Source organism: Chiloscyllium plagiosum, unplaced genomic scaffold (assembly GCF_037043375.1).
Source record: "Chiloscyllium plagiosum isolate Xiang-an unplaced genomic scaffold, Cpla_swu_hap1 HiC_scaffold_29, whole genome shotgun sequence".
Taxonomy (NCBI): domain Eukaryota; kingdom Metazoa; phylum Chordata; class Chondrichthyes; order Orectolobiformes; family Hemiscylliidae; genus Chiloscyllium; species Chiloscyllium plagiosum.
Window position 1 is genome coordinate 11522150 of NW_028270167.1, and position 22036 is coordinate 11544185.

At 40.0% G+C, this 22036-nt stretch overlaps 1 protein-coding gene across 1 annotated transcript in view; it reads right to left on the minus strand.

Moving 5' to 3' along the window:
• The window catches only part of LOC122540629 (POU domain class 2-associating factor 2-like), a 50282-nt gene that overhangs the window by 12209 nt on the left and 16037 nt on the right, over positions 1-22036 (minus strand). The window contains exons 2-3 of the mRNA XM_043676601.2: positions 16893-17005; positions 2721-2766 (exon numbers count right to left, since the gene is read on the minus strand). Of these exons, the coding sequence (XP_043532536.1) occupies positions 2721-2766; positions 16893-17005 (159 nt within the window). The remainder of the gene's footprint in view (positions 1-2720; positions 2767-16892; positions 17006-22036) is intronic.

Below are 22036 nucleotides of genomic sequence, written 5' to 3' on the forward strand. Positions count from 1 at the left end.
GCAGGAGGACTCATATTCCTCCAAACCCTTCCTATACATCTACCCATCCAGATGCCTTTTAAATGGTGTAATTGTACCAGCCTCCACCACTTCCTCTGGCAGCTCGCTACACACATGCACCACCCTTTGTGTGAAAAAGTTGCTCTTTTGGTCCCTTTTAAGTCTTTCCCCTCTCACCTTAAACCTACGCTCTCCAGTTTTGAACTCTCCTGAGGAAAAGACCTTGGCTATTCACTTTATCCACACCCCTCATGGTTTTATAAGCGTCTAAAAAGTCACCCCTCAACCTCTAACTACCAAATAATGAGAGATTTCATCACAAATGTGTCAAATGTTCTTTTTAATGCGTATTAAATGCATTGAAAAACTATTTCAGAATTAAAATAACTTAGTAGTCTATTTAGAGGTCTCCCTCTCTCCAATAGAATTGATCATAGTATTTGTACTATTAAATAGCACATAGAGCAGTACAGCACAGTACATCCCTTCAACTCACGATGTTGTGCTGACCTTTTATCCTACTCTAAGGTCAAACTAACCTACACACCCTACATTTTACTATCATCCATGTGCGTATCCAAGAGTCGCTTAAATGTCCCCAATGTATCTGACTCTACTGCCTCTGCTGGTAGTGCATTCCATGCACCTACCACTCTCTGTGACAAGAACCTCCCCTAAACCTTCCTTCAATCACTTAAAAATTATGCCGTCTTGTGATAGCCATTTCTACTCTGGGAGAAAGTCTTTGGCTATCCATTCTATCTACGCCTCTCAACATCTTGTGCCCCTCTGTCAAGTCACCTGTCACCCTTCTTCACTCCAATCAGAAAAACCCTAATTCCCTCAATCTTTTTTCATAAATTATGCCCCTGAGTCCAGGCAGCATCCTGGTAAATCTCCTCTGCACCCTCTCTAAAGCTTCCACATCCTTCCCATACCTTAAGTTGAAAATAACAGTGGCACAGTGGTTAGCACTGTTGCCTCACAGTGCCAGAGACCTGAGTTCAATTCCCGGCTCAGGCGACTGACTGTGTGGAGTTTGCACATTCTCCCTGTGTCTGCGTGGGTTTCCTCCGGGTGCTCCGGTTTCCTCCCACAGTCCAAAGATGTGCAGGTGAATTGGCCATGCTAAATTGCCCGTAGTGTTAGGTAAGGGGTAAATGTAGGGGTATGGGTGGGTTGCGCTTCGGCGGGTCGGTGTGGACTTGTTGGGCCGAAGGGCCTGTTTCCACACTGTAATCTAATCTAATCTAATCTAATCTAAAAAAAATCTAATTCATGTGTCAATAATGATAATCCTAAAGTTCAGGATTCCTAGATTTTCATTGATAAAAACCATTTCCTATTGGAAAACACCTTCAGCTCCTCTTAGCTAAAAGCAGCATTAGAAGATGCTTGAGTGGCAACTGAAGACAGGTACTCATCAGAAAGGCAAGATTAATTGTACGAAGACTTCTGCTTTACAGTCAAGCATCTCTTACAGTCATTCAGTAACACCTCGACAAATGTTTTATTTATTCCTTATCCACTCTTGGACGCATTCATCAAAAGTTTGTATGCATCCTTATCCAATATCTGGGGCCGAAACTAATGTGGTTTCAAAGCACCTTTGAGGTGTCACCAGGTTTCATCCTTTAAGTACAACTGTATTTCAGTGACACCAAACAACCAAAAATATGTTGGTATTCAAATAAGGTGTGACTGAATCTTTATTAATCATCTGACACTCCCTTTTAGTACCTGTTTAAGATGTTTAATTTCCCTCAATATTTAGCCATCTCCATGACAAGAGCAAGTACAGAAGTAAGAACTTCATGCTAAAACGAGACATGAAGTGCAAGGGCAAGGATGGTAGAGACAGAAACCTCATAACATTTAAGAAATATTTAGATGTGCACTTGCAATGCCAAGGCATACAAGGCTATGGGCCAAGTACTGGAAAATAGGAATAGAGTAGTTAGGTGATTGATTTTGACTGGCACAGAATTGATGGGCCTTTTTTCTATTCTGTAGTACTCTATGACTCTATGACACATGGGATTGGGATGCAAGAAAACAATCCTATAAAGGGGTCACCGATTTAAACAGTATGAGATAAGGGTACAGATTAATTTTTGCTGATTAAACTCAGACCAGACAGAAAGACTGTGATTGGTCAGCAGTACAGCTTACCTTCGGCAAGCAGTAAGAACTGATTGATTCCATAAACTTTTCCTCAAAAATGACAATACACTGCATGGACAAATTCCTTAGTCATAACTCTTGCAACAACTGTACAGGGCATTGATGAGATTGCACAGTTTTGATCTCTTCAAGATGAATATAGATTAGATTCCCTACAGTGTGGAAACAGGCCATTTGGCCTTACATATACCTATATAGGAAGTAGTTCAGAGAAGATTCAGTTGAGCTAATTCATGGGATGAAGTGGTTGTCACAAGAGGAAAGGTCGAGCAAGTTAGTCCAAAACTCATTTGAGAGTAGAAGGATGAGAAGTGATATTTGATCGGCATGGAGCCATTTGTGCCAAAGGGCCTATCTCCATTCTGTAGGATTCTATGACTCTATAACTGGAAGTATATGTGAATATTTGAAATTACTAGCATGTTCGCATGAATCACACCATGAGTCCAACGGATAATAAAATGTTTTGAGTTTATTAGTATCCTTTCTTTTGTTTTTGGTATTTTGGAAGTATTTTGGCAAAAAATTGTACTTACCAGACATCTGGACGTAAGCCGGTGTTTGAGAAGAGTTAGCTCCAGTCTACAAGAGAAGAATGAGAAAAGGTACTTTTAAATGCAATTGCTGGTGTTTTCAGTACAATCAGTAAATCCATAGACTACAAAGGCAAGGTGATGGGCATTTATAAAACTATGATTAAACCTCAGTTGGAATATTGTGTCCAATTTTGGATATCAGACTTTCAGAGGGATATGAAGGTGAAAAGGATTTACAAGAATAGCTCCAGAGATGAGGAATTTCAGTTACTTGGATAGATTGGAGAAAATGGGATTGTTCTCCTTCGAAAACAGAAGGTTGAAGAAAGTTTTGATAAACCTGTTGAAAATCCTGAGAGTTCATGAGAGAGAAGATGGAGAGATGCTGTTTCTGTTGCTGGAAGGGGAAATATCCAAAGGGACATATTCAAGGTGCTCATCCAAAAAAATCAAAGTTAAAATGAAGAAAAGCACTTTTACACAGTGAATGAAGTGCATTGTTTGAAATGTTGGTGCAGGCAATTATGGTTTTCAAGAGGGAATTGGATAAGTACCTGAAAGGAAAAAAAAATTGCAGTGAAAGCGTAGAAGAGTGGAACCAGCTAAATTGTTCTTGCAGAGAGTGGGCATGGACTCAATGGGCCAAATGGCCTCTTTCTGTGCTGTAGCAAATATATGTTTTGGTTTCTATGAAAAATATTGTGGAGCATAGCCTTGGCTTTGTGAGAAAACAAATAAGGAAATCTTCAAAAATAAAATGCCAGTTATCAAAAAAAGAAAAACACTAATTGAGATAAGCGTGAACCAATTACATCTCCACATTGCTATACCAAGAAAATCATGCAGGTATGGTACAAAGCCAGAAATTAATTCTTGGGACAATGGCCATAATTCTCCCCAAACTGAGGAATGAAGTACAGTATCAGTTGACATGACAGACCGTTGTTGTGCAACTGCCCACTAAACTAATACAAACCCTCCCCCTCGCCCAGAATAATTTTGATGCAAATATGTAACCAGATTAATTTGCATGCTGCAGCAGTTATTGTATTTGGATGTTGCAGGTAGAGCTCTGGGAGCTGCGGCTGGTTATTCACCATAAGCATTCTGATCTGTTTAAAGAAATAAACCATTATCAAACTAAATAAATCTTTGACTGCAACCAGTCATTGAGAAAGACAGCTACTAGCTCTGTCATGAACAACAGTGTCGGAGAAAGCAGGAATAGTCATGGGGGGGGGGTGGGGATGGTGGGGGGAGGGGGGAATGTCAGAAACACATTGCTACATGATAAGTCACAACCTTTCATTGGACCCCTACTTTTTGCACTTACATTGTGTGACTGAACATCCAAATTCATGTGGAGAAGGATGTTTTGTTTTATTGTAAAATCCAGATTATAACATACGAATAAGACTGATGTAATTTATGAAAATGGTACCAAAAATACAATGGGTGGAATCTTAAAGGGACCTGAATAATGTGGACTATGGCAGGAAATGTGCAGAACCACTCAATAAGTCCAACGAGGTCTATCTTGAATTTGGGAGCAACTCATTGCACCTTTTAAATAAACCTGAGTGTTGGTGATTTGATTCTAGGTGGGCAGCTGCAAGTTGCCTGTCATATCAGATTACTGAGCATACCCAACCCATTAATATCCTACTTCTCACTGCAAGCAAACGAGATGCCAAGCCTTCTCGAAATGGAATTCAGCAAAGGTACCTGCTGAGTCTCCACATTCAAGAGGGCATGATACAAGACCACCAGCTACACACCCCTCTCATCTAGTAATAGCCAACCTGTCAGGACACCTCTCTGCAGGACACTGAGGAAGTACAGAGCTGCATTGTAGAGTACACTAGCAATTGTATTGTTGTCCAGTGCACCAATATATCAACCTAACACCAAAAACACGTGCCAACTGCCTGTGTGGCAAACACACTGCTCATTTATTCAACAGGATGGTCATGTCAGAAGGTGGATGGGGTCTGGTGCAATCGAGGGGTAGCCGTAGTTTATCTGGAGTTCCCAGTACAATCACTCATAGGCACAGTCCAATGGCTTAGCCATGGTCAGTTCCACTTGGGCTGGACACAGTCACTCAGTGGTTAGCACTGCTGCCTCACAACGCTAGGGATCGGGTTCAATTCCAGCCTCGAGCGACCATCTATGTGGAGTTTGCACATTCTCCCCGTGTCTGCATGGGTTTCTTCTGGGTGCTCCAGTTTCCTCCCACAGTCCAAAGATGTGCAGGTTAGGTGAATTGGCCATGCTAAATTGCCCATAGTGTTCAGGGATGTGTAGGTTAGGCGTATTAGCCAGGGATAAATATGGGATAATAAGGTAGGAGAATGGGTCTGGTTGAGTTCTTCTTCGGAGGGTCGGTGTGGACCTTTTGGGCCGAATGGCCTGATTCCACACTGTATGATGTTCAATTACAGCCCAGGGGATGGCCAATGGGCTGTTCTGAAGTGGCATCACAAGTGGTCAGAGGAATCACGTATCATCACTTGAAGAACTCCAAAGTACCGGTCAGAGGCTTGGTCAGTAATGTCTAGAGACTGTCAGTCGAAATCAATGAGAGATCCAAGTGGGACCTGCCCTGGGGAGCCTGTACATTGGTTGTTGAGGATGGGGAACACTGAAGAGGTACTGGGGGCTCATTGACAAAAGGAGTGAGGCAGTCAAGAGTGAAGTTGAGTAACAGTGATAGGGAGAAACTTAAGATTTAAGAGCAGTATGCAGAACAGCACTTGGTGGCATGGTAGGGTACGGGGTGGGGGGTTGTGTTTTGACAGGGAGATTCCGGAAGACCACTGTAGGCACCATTAAGGTACAAAGTCAGGGTTCAAGGGTGAGGAGAACAGCAGAGGCAAAGTTCAATGTGTTGGGTATCCAGATGGGGTGGGGGTGGGTGGGTGTAGGGAAGGGATATGTGTAGAAATGAGTTATTGAGGTCATGGAGGTACTAGTACCTAGGTACCTGATGACCAATCGGAACCAGCCAATGACAGCGTCCACCTTGAGCTGCATTCTCTACTGTCCTGACCATTCACTAAATGCTAACTGCAATAGGAAAACAGCTGGGACAACAATATCACAATGGGTGAAGTCAGTGTCCAATTGATGGATGAAAATGGGGGACCCACATCTTCTGGACCCTAGGACATCATAGGGGAAATCCATGAAGCATGCAGTTGAAAACCCCTGCATTTTGTCAGCCATTTACAATGCAAACAGAGTGAATGTGATTCGGCTTCAATTGCTGGTCAAAGGCAGTTTACTCCATGACATCACTTCATGTAAACTGAACATTGGAATCTCAGTGATGCAGACATTACCAACAATGATATAAAAAGAGGCAAATGCTGGTCAAAACCGACCATCATTTGTGAAACAAGAAAGGCTGCCCAGAGAGATGGAGGTGAATACTTCACCATCTGACATCGGTGTGGGCCTGGGACAGGAAGAGGTTCGGAACACAGTAGCCATTTTTGATGCAACGTGTTGGACACTCAGCTGAGGCAGCAGCTTCCCCAAGTTGGTGCACACACTGAGACTGAAGCTGAATGGAAGTTGGAGACATGGCCCTCATTATTAGGGTGCAGCATACCTCACTGACTGGAGGAATATGAGCAGCCTTCACCTGCAGGCTATGGCATCACTGACTGCTCGCAGAACTCAGATTTTGTTTTTGCTGCTTCAGTTCCCAACATAGGTCATTGCCAGCAAGAGTCAGGCACCCAGCCACTGGTTGGATGTGGATCATTGGGGCTGCTCCCGAAGAAAGCGAAGGGGGATGTAGGGGACCAGGACTGATGGCGAGCATGCTGCTATGGAGAATGAGAAGCACCCAGCTCAGGGAGAAATCACCTTCGCATGGCGCCTCAGGATACTCAGGAGTTGACAGCAGGGCCTGAGTCTTTTTGACTCGGACTTGACTTCTTGGGAGTGGGTGAGGTACAATGCGGGTGCAGGCTCCGTATCTTTCGGGACTTTGTGGTGGAACTATGCTGGATTCTGGAGTGGGACCTGAGTGGGAATCTGTCGTCTCCCAGTGGTTATGAAAGGACTTTAAACCTCCATGCAGCTGACTCCTTCCAGGGAGCAAGAGGTGATTTGTGTGGGATCGCTCAAATGCAACAGGACAGCGACCAAAGACACCTGTGCATTTTATTTCCCGACGTTTTAGACAGTGCTACAGCGGTCAGTGGGATTCAGGAACGTTTACTGCTCAGATATGGCACTGAGAGTTCTGTACTACAGTGCTGAGGAATTCATCAAAAGGAAGGGTTTTTTTTTATTTAACCTACTTATCTTAATCAATCTGTTCAGAGATGTTATTACATACTTCTGGAGCAGGTGAGATTTGAACCCAGACCTTTTGATCCAGGGTTAGGGACACTACCACTCCACAATAAGAGGGGGAATATTCCATTAATGTCCAGGTGGTCACTGTTTCCACTTCTTGGTAGGTTGTGCTCACAATCCTAGCAGCTGCTGTGATACTTACATCCTGGAGCACTCTTGGCTTCCTGTTGTGTTTGAGGCTCCTGGTGCCTTACAAGGCTGGTTAATGGGGGAATAATGGATAAAATGAGGAATACATATTATTCTTAAGAGTTGGACAGGTTTTAGTCTGTTCAATGCTGAAAGAAACTGAGCCAGACCACCTGCACAACCCTATGAGTGATTGAGGAGTGTAGGTTCAATGCTGCCTGTGCTTTGACCAGGGCCATGGTAGAGCAGATGATGAAGTTGTTGAAGATGTGGTTTCATGCTTGAACCAGACTGGGGTGGGATGGAGGGGTGGGGGTGGGTGGGAAGTGGAAACCTCCAGTATAGTGCACATCATCCTCGTGTGCCATGCTCTGCTCTATTGAAGCAGACAACGAGGCAATGCAATAGACCCTGAGGCACTGGGGAAATGGGAGGTGGATGAGGTTTTGTGGGGAGAGCAAAGCTGGCCCTGTGCATGATAGAGTTCAACTGCAGTGGGCACTAGCAGCTAGACAGAACCTGATTATCACCTAGTTCCAATGAATGAGAACTGAAAACAGGCAAGCACGGAATGTAAAAGTATTGCTGAGTTATCTAGAATCTGGCTGGCATTGTGGCATAAATGGCAGCCTCTATTTTGTTTTGTCTATCTTCTCTTTTGTTGGCGGTCAAGGAAGTTCATCTTTGGAACTGTCCCATTGTTTCCCACCTGGACAATGATAAGATGCTTTGTTGCCTTTGGCCAGTGTAGTGGTGACTTAGAGATGGTGGTTCAATAGAATTTATGGGCTCCTACTTCATCTGGCTGAAAAAGTAGTCCTTAATTGAGTGTAGATAGCATCAGCATCTTTCTCATGTTTGTCATGAGATGTGAGTATCGATGGCAGGCTGAAGGTTAGGAGTCAACCACATTTCTGTGGGTCTGAGAGTGTCATGCAAACCAGTCAAGGTACTGGAAGATTTCCTTCTCCAAAGGACATTAGTGAGCCAGATGGGATTGTTTTCAACAGTAGTTACCATTTGACTAACTGTTGATTCCAGTTATTTTACTGAATTCAAATTCACCATCTGCAATGGTGGGATTCAAACTCACAGTCCTCCGACGTTACCCTGGGGGTCTGGATTACTCGCCCTGTGACATTACCACTACAACACCGCCTTCCCTCCTATTCTAGATACAGCCACGCAATCGCTATGTTTGGATATACAAAAACCCTCTTGTCTCTATACACGTGACATTTTATTCTGACGCAAACAACTTCAAGAAATCAACATTTATTTGATCTATACAACTTGCTGTCTCAGTGTTTCAATGTCCAGTATCGACCAAAGGAGGGTCTCTGTCAGGACTCCTGTAAATCCAATCCCATTCCAAGCCTGATGTCTCAGCTCACTGTCCAATGGAAAGCAACTTGGGGAAACTGAAGCTTGTCAACAGCATAAAACAGATGAGAGTGAATGGGCAACTCCTGTTAAACTTGCCTGATTTTAACATCAATAGAAACCAGTTTCACCCTTAATGACATAATGTAGCAACAATATTCTGATTTCAAAGCACGTAGCATCCTGATTCAGTCCATATAACACCATGCTTGTCCTACCTACAATTCGGGTAGTATTCTCTTTTCAATGCATGCTGAGACCATGTGGGTATTCAGCACTGCTTTATATGTGACTAATGGTGACTAAAGAACTCTGGTCTCTTTAGTCACCATTCTCTGCATAAGTTAATGGAGGTGAAAATTTACAAGATTTGTAATGAAGTCAATTCAATATATACCCCATTTAAAAAGCATCACTCTGAATTAAAATTACCTATTGATATCTACCACATCACATGTAGGTTTTAAACAAACATATGCTACATTTCAGTACCAAGAGAAGAAGTACTCTTCAATAGCTTATCTACAAAAGTAATCAATTTTAGTTCTAAGATCTAAGTTTGAACCCTGCCCAAGCTGACAGAAAAGATTTATTTACTCTGTTGGAAGCAATGGTCATATGGAAAATTATTTTGGTTAATCATAATCCAGGCACGGTCACTGCAAACTCAACAGTCGCTAATTCAGTCATTCAGACAACTCAAGTCATTCTATAATTTGCTATGTAAATTATGGTGTAACAACAAACTCCATTTCCTTCGTAATGCATGTTCCAAATTGGAATTTCCCTTACTTACAACCAATAGCTTTCCCACTCTGATACCATTTTGAGGCTTGAAAATGGTTGTGATCATTTAGTAAGAACTGTATGTGCTCTGGTAGGGGAGAGAGGACAACATTTGTAACTGCAAAACACCATGATGGCCATTGCTGCATCAGAACCCATAACTTCAAATAACAGCTCACGACCCCACTCAGGATCCTGACCACCAGTTTGGGGAGCCCTGTTATACACAATCCAGTTGGTGAATGGAATGTCTTATTAAATTTATTTAAAGAGTGCTTCATTTAACTTCTGGCAGAATATTATTGGAAAATGGTGTTGATTTTCCTCCTGAGAGCAGTTAATGGAAATCTTACATTGAAAAGATGTATTTAGCTATTATGAAGTGCATCAGAAAAATTCATTAACGTTCAGATACATTGAGATGTCAGAATAGACTTCATAATGTTTTGGTGAAAATTGAACAGGTATTCAGTCCATCGTCCATTCAGTGCCATCAGTATCGTAGCATGAATCCAAGGCCAGTCAGGTCTGTGACATGACATCATGACATGAGACATTCCCTCATAAAGACACCCATCTCACCTTCAGTCATTTGCTGCGGTTGTGATGGAATCAGTTAGTTATCTATCATAGACCCCTGACTATCTGTATCAGTCTGTAAGATTGTAACCAGTATTGTAAATACATTTCAAGATATCTGACTCAACAAACACACAGGTTCTGTGGTATACGCTACACAGGCTAACATATAGCAAACTATAAACTGCATCAAAGTACACGCTTAATCATCCAAACACACTTTCATAAGAGCAAGTAACATAAAGTTGAGAGGCTATCGGGCTAAGCAATGTTCACCATGTCCTTCAAGCTGTGCAATCACATGCACCATTCTCCTTTGTAGCAATCTCTGTGGAGGAAAAAGTGGCGAAAGAAAATTCCAAATACTTTGGGATTTATTTCTACAACTTCCTGAGGCAATCCACAATTTGCATTTAGATAACACCTGCAATGTAGTAAACTATTCCAAAGTGCTTCATGAGGTATTATCAAACAGTATTTGACACTGACCCACATTAAGGAGATTATGGGGCAGATGATTGAAGGCTTGGCGAAAGAGGTAGATGCTTTCTAAGCTTCAGAAGACATTGGGCTGCCATGGTAGATCGTCAGACACATGTAAACTGACCAATACAGTTTCACATTTGCCTAAAATATAGCCTCCCCCAGCTGAGGAACTCTCCAAGATCTCATGCACTGATATTTCTAGATCTTTGTACATTTGGGATTTTTGTAACCTGAGCTTTCCAGCTATGGCTTTATCATTTTTCGTTCTCTTCCTGAACAACTCCACCTTTCTTCCTTCAATCACTTTCTAAAACTGCCCCATTGACTTTTAATCACTTGTTTGGATATTTCTGCATGTGGCTTGTTGTCAAATTTTATCTGATAAAGCTCCTGTAAAATGCTTTCAGATGTTCTACTATATTAAAGGCACTGCTTAAATGCAAATGTTTGTTGTTAATTTTACAGAACGAAGCGTAATGATCTCCATCCATCAGGTGGTCCCAAAGGACTTTTCTTTCCAGATTATTTCTCACATCTTCTCAGCTTAAATTGTATCTATAAACAACTTTTGTCAATGTGACTCACTTCCACCAGCTCCATGGGGAGTCAATTCTTTACATTAATCATGAAAACATCAATAAGACAGGATTACCACCTTTTCTGATTTGCTTAACCTTGAGTGTGCATAAATATTGAATGTTGTTCCGAGATTCAACTTGACTACTCCGATCTTTATCTGTCTAAGCTATTTTTCTTTCATAACTCATGTGCTGAGTTATTTGTCCTTTTTGCATTTTCCCAAAGACCAAGTTTACTGTGCAACTAACAATATCACTCCATGGCTCTCCAATATTGTAAATATCCAAATTCTAAAAAAAAATCCAGTAAAATCTTGCCATCAAACATATGATACTATATAAACATGATTTACAGTAATGATGGCTTTTTCCTATTCTTCATTTTTCCTCTGGTCTTTCTCAATTTTCATGATAGGAAATTAGGTAGAGGTTGCTATTTAATTTGTTCTCCCACAGCTCATTCAAAAGTCTGCCTTAAATCTTTTTTTGTGGAGCTTGAGCTAGATATTATGGGTGGCATGCAGTGGTTAGCACTGCAGCCTCACAGCACCAGGATCCCAGGTTTGATTCCAGCCTCGGGCGACTGTCTGTGTGGAGTTTGCAAATTCTCCCCATGTCTGCATGGGTTTCCTCCCACAGTCTAAAGATGTGCAGGTCAGGTGAATTGGCCATGCTACATTGCCCATAGTGCATTAGTCAGAGGGAAATGGGTTTGGGTGGGTTACTCTTCAGGGGGTCAGTGTGGACTGGTTGGGCCGAAGGGCCTGTTTTCACACCGTAGAGAATCTAATCTAATTAAGATTTGTCACCTCCTAATGAGTTAACTTCTCAAATACAATCCTAAAACACTCCAACAATTAAAAGTAAGCTTAAACTTTATCGATTGTCAAAGTTGCAAACTAAGGTGAATTTTTTAAGGCAAATTTTCAAAGGTGAACATTTTTTTTAAAGTTTAATTTTATAATTTTCTTTCTTTATAAATTAATTTTAAATGATAAGTAAATGCAGATAAGCATTTTTGGAAATTGATTTCAGTCGATCTTTACGGGGATATGTAACTCCATGTTTTAAATAGTGCCTTTAACGAAGTAAACAGCTGAACTCACAAGGAGCATTGCCAAAAAAAATGATTCCAAACAACTATTGATATAAGGCAAAGAACTGCTAATGTTGGAAATCTGAAACATAAATAGAATTGCTGGAGAGACTCAGTGTGTCTGACAGCATCAGTGGAGAGAGAAACAGAGTTAACACTTTGGAACTAGTGACCCTGCTTCAGACAATAAGACCATGATAAATTAGGACAACTAACCAACAGCTTCGCCAAACAGTTTCAATGAGGGCCTTAAAGGATGCATGTGAGATAAAGAATAGCAAAGGTTAGAGAAAGAATTCCACTGCCAAACTGCTGAAGACGTAGCACCACAATGCTGAAAAAATTAATAGTTTATAACCCTTCTGTGTGTGGACCCCACACAAATATTGATAGAGTTCCATCTCCCTTTGGTCACACTGAATGTCTTATTGACATTGCAGGTTTAACAGAGATAACACATGGATAAACAATTGTTGTGACATGTTAATTGAAATCTATTGACCTCATTGTAACCCCCCTGGTTCCATAGGATCCTCTAATGAATTCCCAAAGTTCAGAGAAAGTACCATAAAAGCCATTGTCCTAAAATTTCAACTTTGTCATTAAGTTATGGCTAGTACTAATATTGACTGTTTTTCCATTGCCCTGAAGATCTGCATAAGATTGTAACAATATATAAGAAAGCAATTGAAATAACTATATGCGGTCCCATATTCGATCAGCAAGTCACTCTTTATTTACACATGCACAGTACATGGACTCTGACCAGCTATCTCAGAGCCAGTCCTTGGAGGAATGAGAATCTCTGAGACTCCTGTTTCTACCTGTCAGCCAGGACTCTCTGATTGGCCTAGGTTAACAGTCCCAGTCAGGGATCTCAGTCGCAATGAAATCTACCTGACCCTCATTCCAATCACTATAGCAAATATATATCATTATTAAAAATTCCAGCAAGGTCACTTAATAAAGATTTCTCTGTCTGGTTGTTGACACACATGGAAACCAATTGTCCCATTTTAGAAATTTCAGCCTTTGTAGTATTTTTTTCTATTCTGTGTACAGAGCAAGAATTCTCCTCAATTGCTTAGAGTCAAAGAATGTTGATGTAATTTGATTACAGTTAAGATTCAGATATTCCCAAGTGCATGGAGAGTTACAGCCTAATAGAAATTCTGCACACCTTATCTGCGTAGGGCAAAGGTAAGCATGTCACTCTTATTCCAGATTGCCCATTGAGTTGCAAGATTACTTGGAGCTTCTTGGGAGGCATTTATCTGCTGGATGAAAGCAAAATACAGTGGATGCTGGAAATCTGAAAGAAACACAGAAATAATGCAGAAACTGAGCAGGTGTGGCAGCATCTGTGAAGATTAAAACCAAGTTAACATTTCAAGTCCGGGAACAAACTTCTGAAGGTGAGCCATACTGGACTTGAAACATTAACTCTGTTTCTTTCTTGACAGATGCTGCCAGACCTGCTGAGTTTCTCCAGCATTCCTCTGTCAGAGATAGGTCTAGATATTTTCTGTGATGTGGGGGTGCCGGTGTTGGACTGGGGTTGACAGGTTAAAAATCACACAACAGGTTATAGTCCAACAGTATTTATTTGGAAGTATTAGTTTTCAGAATGCTGCTCCTTCATCATGTAACTAGTGGGGCAAGATCATTAGACATGGAGTTATGAAAGACTTAACAGCAGTCTAGGTTTATTCAATATATTGTTTCAATTGCATGACACTGTGATATTTTACAATAAACTCTGTGTCTTATGATCCTGTCCTGATGAAGGATCAGCACTCTGAATGTTAGTACTTCCAAATGTTGCACATCTTTGAAGCAGACAGGACACATCTCAGGCCTCCTGGATCAGAGGTAGGAACACCCCTCATCAATGAAACATACCTAACCAATGAGCCAAGCCGATTAATTATTAATCACAAGTGCCCTGAAAGATTATACAGGTTAAGTAGGTTTAGTTTTAAATGACCTGGTCAGCCACAGATACTGAAACTGTTCCAATCTCCCATCATATTTCCATTATCCGAGAACCAAGTCAAAAGCAAATGGATACTGAAGTCGACCTCTTTCCAAAGAGAACTACTACTGTGGTCATAACAGTGGCATGTCAAAGAAACGCATTGGCTAAGGTGGGGCTTTAAGAAGCTTGAAAGGTTCTATATAAATACAAGTCTTTTTTTTAACCTTTGCATTGGACATTAGTGGCTTTAAGCCAGATGTACTGGATGGATGCACTGCCACTTTAACACAGACATAATAAAGGACTCAGTGCTTGTATTTGTTGGGAAGAAAATCAATTTCTTACTTTGTACGAATCTAATTTTGTTTCATATTTTATAGTTGGCATTTATTTGAAAACTACAATGTAAAACCTATTCCCAGCCATAAGTAAGGTTTTAACAAGGCCTCCAGTGAAAAAGCAATTGAGTTTAATTATGATTAGATTAGATTCCCTACAGTGTGTAAACAGGCCCTTCGGCCCAACCAGTCCACACCTACCCTCCGAAGAGTAACCCGCCCAGACCCATTTCCCTCTGATCAATGCACCTAACACTATGGGCAATTTAGCATGACCAAATCACCTGACCTGCACATCTTTGGACTACAGGAGGAAACCCACACAGACACAGGGAGAATGTGCAAACTCCACACAGTCAGTTGCCCGAGGCTGGATTTGAACCCGGGTTCCTGGTGCTATGAGGCAGCAGTGCTAACCACTGAGGCACAGTGCCAGCTGAAACTAGACCCTCATTGAGTGAGTCATATAGGCCTTCTGGATTAAGTACTAAGCCACACCAAGTTGGCTAGTTTTATATGTTCCTAAGCACTACTTACAAAAGACTGCTGGAGTAAGGTGATTAAAGGAGATAAGGGGAGGAATGGAATGAAGTATTCTGTTGCTTTTCCTAAATTTTTTTGTTGATTGTAGCTGAAGGCCCTCTCGGAATACAGATGACCTGTAGAAAGCCTAGCATCTACTACCCTCAATGCTATTTCTCCCAGCTGAGCAAGGCACCTTGCCAACTGAAGACATCCCAGGGTGTGCCACAGAACTGTGCCATCTGCTGGGGCAAGATATGGGACCTGACGGGCTAGGTGGCCATCCTATCCCAGTGGCTGTCAAGTGACAACTGCACTAAACTTTTATGCAAGTAGCTGCTTCCAAAGATCCATTGGGAACCCGTGTGAGATCTCTTAATCCTCGGCCAACAAATGTAGCAAGGCAGTTAGCAGTATAATTTGTATCAGATCACACCATCTTGTTTCTGTGTGATAAGGTCAGCAATGTGGTCTAGGCAGTAGGCTTTGTCAGTACAGCTGGACTCCCTCAGATGTCATGACTCAGTTAGGAAATTTCACTAATACCTCAGCCCCACATCATCGCAAAAGGTTAACCAACTTGAGCAAAGTTCTCCAATTTTACTGTCTGATCGTCTCAGGTTAACTGAAAATACTGATCAGGTTTCTGCACTTGATAAGATATTACTGTCTATTCTGAAGACAGGAAAATAAAATATGAATTACCTTCTTATAATCTTGCTGGTTTAAACCCTGTTACCTTCCTAAACTTGTACACACACAAATGCAGACAGACAGAAATTGGCACCACAGAGGTGGGTGCATACATAATGAGATGAAGAGTGTAGAATTTCTTGAGATATTTTGCTAAGCCGACAGAAAATCCCTCCATGAAACTCCCCGAAATTGACTTAGCAGCTGACCTTTGGTCAAATTCAATTCTCAGTTTTTCTTCGGGAAACATTTTGACCGTCTTGCCTGTGAAATCATTTGATAGTTTGCATATCAGTCCCAATATCTGGATCTGGTGAACTGGCCTTAGGGAGGGCATCCAAATTTCTGAAAGAGATTTGAATCTCATTTGCGAGTGACTAGATTTCCTGGTACTGGAACTGTTCATATTATCACAGCCTACGTACATGAAAATAAATTTGTTCCAATTCACAAACATGTTGAAAGCTGATTAAAAGATATAAAATTCTCATATGGACACAAAATATCCTAATAGTTCGACATGATTATAAGAATCCACCAGCTTGAATTATCCTAAATCAGAGGTTTTTGTCTACACATTTATTCATTACCTTGTTCCTCCTGTAGCACAGTTTATATAATGAAACAATGATTTATGTGTTCCCCGTTCATTTTACGTTAATAATCTTTCTGTTGGTTATTGTGGTTTATAGATTAATTCTTCGAAATAGGCTTGAGAACACAACTAGCTGCTTATTTCATGGATAACATAATGTCAATATACATTTTACCCAAAGGATTGGTTGTTGCAACTTGGCTGTAAAATTGTACTTTTGTTTTTAATTCAAATTTATAAAATGTTCCTATTTTCTCTACCAATAAATTTATTATTCACATAAAAAATGAATGGAAAATTCCAGACAATAGTCTCAAACATGAGAATGTAGTAGAGTATAATTCAAATATATTACTCCCTAATTCAAGGTAAAGCATTCGGCATCTAATGAAGACTTAAACTCAAGTAGACATCAAACAGACAGTAACGCTATTCAAAAGTTTTTTTTTGATTATTATTCCAGTTTTTAAAGGCAAGTTTATCCCCTAAACCTCTCTCACCCCATTACAAGTAAACAACTAGATCTGTGGTCTAGGTTCTGGGACTGTGATGGGAAATTACAACATGGCTTGTTCCATGTTCTTGTCTTATTCAGATTCCTAATTGAATGAAGAAACAAAACTTAGTTTACTCACATTATACTTGAAGGACACATTTGACTGTCGGGATCTTTTCTCTGCTAGGAGATCTTTGACAGTGTGCTTGACGCGGACTCCTTGATATACACGTTTAGAGTGTTCCGAGTGAACTGTTAAAATAAAAATAAAACTGAAGAGGAAAAGTTGCTTATGGAGGAACACAGCATGAACCTGAGACCCCAGTCTGCCCAAGCATCCTGCTGTGAATGACATTCAAAGTGAATGGCATCAAACATTTAAACATTAACAAAAAAATAAACAAATGTAATGCACATATACAAATGTAGGTTCAAGGAATTTGTTGAAGGGACCATTTAATAGTGCTGATCAGCACAGCTCCATACCAGATTGCTTCTCATCCAACTGCTCTTTCCAGAAAAGGGTCACAAAATAGCAATCATATGTGGAAAAGCTGGACAATGCTTCTGTATCCTTACCAAGGCCAGTTATAATGTCCCAAGCACTGCACAGACTGTAACAATGGTATTCAACACTGAAGTAGGAAATTTACATGTTTGTGGGTAATTGCTGTCTACCTTTACATAGGTAAATGTATAGACAGAGAGATTTTTACCAATAAAATATACTTCAATTTCAGACCAATTCCAGACTTGCTGTCTGAATCTGACAAAATCTGAATGATGCTGAACAGAGGCCCCCAAGTCTCAATCCACATCACGTTGGTAAGGAGGCAGGTTGCCTTACAAAATCTTTGGAAAATCCAGTGGATATGCCAGGTATTAGCATGTCAACATTAAGATAGGATTAGCCCTTCTGCATCTACAAACATTTAAGCTTTCAATTGCTGGATCAAGGACTCTAGGCTCCAGTTACTTGACTGTAAAATGTCATGTTCAAAAGCATCTTTCATTTGCTATGAATGAGACAATAGATAGTAACAAGGGGGGGTTGGATGAGCCATATTTTAAGGTTTGTCAATTTCCTTTCAAGCCTCCTGTTTAACATTTACTTAACTGTTTGTAAGTTATTATAATGGCACAATAATATGGACTTTCAGTAATCCATGTTATATAAATCTAACCTCCTTCCCACTGACATTCAATGCCCACAAATCCTCACATCCAGTGAACAAATATAAAAATATTAACTCAATTCTATCCAGAAAAGACTGCTTACTGTTTTGAAAGTTCCATTTATTTAAGGACTGTGGTTTTTTTTGTTTCTATATCAGATTAAAAGAGATTTCCTGAGTCACCTGTCATGATACCATTGCAACAGTAAGTAGGAATATTATGCATTTCAATACAGATATAATCAGTGAGTAATAATTTCTGTAATATTCTATTTATATATCTTCAGGTATAACAGTCACCAGAGAGAGTTTCTAGGCTAACATAAAATGTGAAATAGTTCTCCCACACATTACTAATGGAATGACACATTCCTAAAGGGAATGATTTGCAGAAATAATCAAAAATCAAAAATTTAGCAGAACCAACTTAAGTGAAAATGAATGACTAAAGTCATTTACTAACTTTTGATGAAGTTAGCTTGTATGATTTATATATTATGAACATACTAATGTAGGAATTAGCTGTAAAAATAGGCCATTCATCTACTCTGAACTGTTCTGCCATTCAGTAAGTTCATGGCTGATCTGCTTGTGTTCCAACTTCCACATTTCCTGATAACATTTGATTAGCTACCTAGAAAGAATCTATCAATCTCCGCACTAAAGCCAATCAGTGGCCCTGCCTCCACCACCTCTGAGAAAGAGACGCCTAAAGTTGCATAACCCTTTGAGAGAAAGAAAAAAATCCCCTCATTTCTATCCTAAAATGGTATCCCCCAGTTTTAAAATTCTGTCCTTACTTTAAGACTCACCCACAAGAGCAAACATCTTTTCACCTATTCAAGACCATTCAGGATCTTATGGACTTCCATCAAATCATTCCTCACTCTTCTAAGGTCCAGTGGAAAGAAGTCCAACTTGTCTAATCTATCCTCAAAAGTCCAGATGCCAGTCCAGGTATCAATCTACAAAACCTCCTCTGAACTGTGTTCAATGTATTTAAACCTTCCTCACACAAGGAACCCAAAACTATCCACAGTTTTCAAGATGTGTTCTTACCAATGCTCAATAATGCTGAAGCATTATAGCTTAGTTTGATGTTCAATTCCTCTCCTAATGAAGGATAGCATTCCATTAACCTTACTAATCACTTCCTGTACCATCATACTAACTTCTTGTGACTTATTGTTTGGGCACTAAGAAATATGTAGAGTCCAACTTTTACTTTGCAAGGAGAGGGGTTTTGAGGGGATTAAAATCCTGACCACAAGGAATAAAACTTTTGAAGTGGGAGTTTTTTGTGTGTGAGAGAATGTCCCATCAGAGGTTCAATACCATTTCCAGTTATGGCTCAGGTGATTCCTTCACCTGAAAATCAGAAGGTTGTTGTTTGAAGGCCCACTGTCAAGACTTAAGTTCAAAAACGTCGACACATTCTCTGATTTGGAGAATGTTTGAACGTGACTTTAAACTGAGGCTCCATTTATCTACTCTCAGGTGAATGCAGAAGATTCAATGTCATTATTTTTTTTAAAAAGCAGGGCTACTGTCCTGGTTGATATTTATACTATAGTCACCACAATGAACAAACAGAATTATCACATCGCTATTTGTTGGAGCTTGCAAGTTGGCAGTCAAAGTTCTTATATTACATTAAGCGATTGGACTTCAAATTTACTTAATACAATACAAAGTGTATTGAGACACCTTGAGGACGTTTACAGTTCTATATAAATGCAAGGCTTTATCTGACACATTTGTTTTTTGATAGTTATGACATTAGTTAAATACTGGGCTGAAAGTCTGATTCACTGGTGTTTTTTTAGGAAGGAAATTGAACATCCTTAGTTAGTCTGACCTGCACACGATCAACTGTTAATTGCTTTCTGAAACAATCTAGTGGCCCATCCAGTTGTACAGAGTGGGGAAATAAAAAGGCTGAAATAAATGGCCTTTCCATTAAGATAATACCTGCAGATAATTGGATAAGTATGATGTACCTTTTTTTTCAATTTTTACCCATTCTTGGGATGTGGGCATCATTGGCAAAGTCAGCATTTATTGCTCATCTCTCATTTTTTTTTCTTTATTTCTCCAGTGTGTATCTAAGATTTGTACCTAGGTCCCTAAGATGGTGCCATGTGAAGCCATTGTAAACTGCACTTTTGTACTTGAGTACCTGTGACAATAAACCTAAGTCTAATTCTAATCCTAATAATTTGCCTTGAGAAAGGGGTGGTGAGCTGCTCACATCACAGTCTTCATGACTTAGCTACATCCACAGTGCCCAGAGGGATGTTTAAGTTTTTGACCCAGTAACAGTGAAAGAAAGTTGATATAGTTGCAAGTCAGGCCGGTGGATGTTAACTGACTGACAATTATACAGATTATAAGGAACCTATTTTGATTGTGGAGACAGCTCGTAGCTGTTTAAGATATTGGAGTCACAATTCATTTTAACAGAGACAATTAAAGAGAGTAATTTTAACTGACAGCACAACCCAAGTGGTGAACTTGCTAAAGGCAATGCAAGTTTCAGCGAATATGAGAATCGTGTACTAGCTATAGTGTAATTACACAGAATAATAAAAGTTTACTACTATGATACAGTAATTGAAATGTAATTGTAAAGAGATGAAGGGAATGCAAATAAAACTTGATCAAAGGCCAATGATCAAATGATTATATTTGACATATTACTGCCCTGAATGAACAACAATTGGGGATTACTGAAAACAATCAGGTTATTTGGTAAAATTGGAGTCCTACTGATGTAGGGAGAAATCTAAATAAATATGCAAGATTGTAAGTAATATAGTGAATATACAGTTAGAGCACTACTTCTCTGTGAATAAACACTTTAAACTGAACTTAGATTTGTTGTTAGGAAGGACTGCTTCACACAAGCAATTCTACAGGAACAAGTTGACTACTGTCAGTGATTTCCTCTAATGATGGCCTTCCTCATCTGTGTTTATCTTACATCTTGAATACTTAAACTGTAACATTCTTTATTCACTCACTGTCTGTCATTGCTCATTCAACATTCCTCTTGAGAAGGTGAAGGTGAGCCATTTTCCTGAATAAAATGGAATGGCATGCTGGGCCAATTGAATTGCATTGGAGTGGATCTGGAGTCATATACAGGCCAGGGTAAGGACAAGTGATTTCCACTTATAAAAGGTGTTAAGGGACAAGATAAGTTTTCCAACAAGTCAGCATTTCCACAATCATCATCTCTGACAGTTGTTATTTAATTATAGATATATTTAATTAGCTGACTTTAAAATTCACTGACTGTAGTGGAATTTGAACTCATCTTTGTTGGGTTTATGTCTAGACCTCTGAATTGCTAGCAACATAACCAATAATGCCATCATACCACAATCTGTTAGCACTTAAAGCAAAGCATAGGTGAGATATTGTGAAGATAATTGCTAAACTTTGGGATTGACTGTACATTTTAATGGGTGTATTTATATTTTAAATGGCAGAAGATTACCAGATAGCTGTCATTGCCAACTAACTCAGAATCCTACACCACTCTGAACTAAGTATTAATAGTACAAAATCAATTATCAATCCAAAAGAGTGCTGAGCTAGATAGTTCAGGAAATAAAACTTTCTCAAAGGAAGACTGGTTCACTATTCCATCATCAGTTGTCAAAAAGGTCTACCCTGAAACATGAAGGATGGCTATAGTCTGTTGTCCAAAAGCTATCAATTGGACTCAAATTGGAAAGCAATTTATATAATGGCCAAATCCTTCAGTCTCTGATGATTCAAAGACCAGACATACAACCCTACGTGAGTTGTAATACAGGGACCTACTTGGCATTGCCCGGAAAATTTAAACTTCAAATGGCAATGACCCAACTGATAGGAAATTCATGATGTCTTTGATTCTGTGTAGAGTTGGAAGTCTCAAACAGCTCTGGGATACTGACTGGGATGATACTTGGGCTAAGTTTTAATCTGTCCAACTCCTGGATAAATAAATAACTAAATTTTTAAATCAACCCCTAGCTCCATCAACCCCTGCTCCACAATTATAGCCCCTATACTCCATGAGCATCCAATTACCCCACTAACCACTCAATTTACAAGA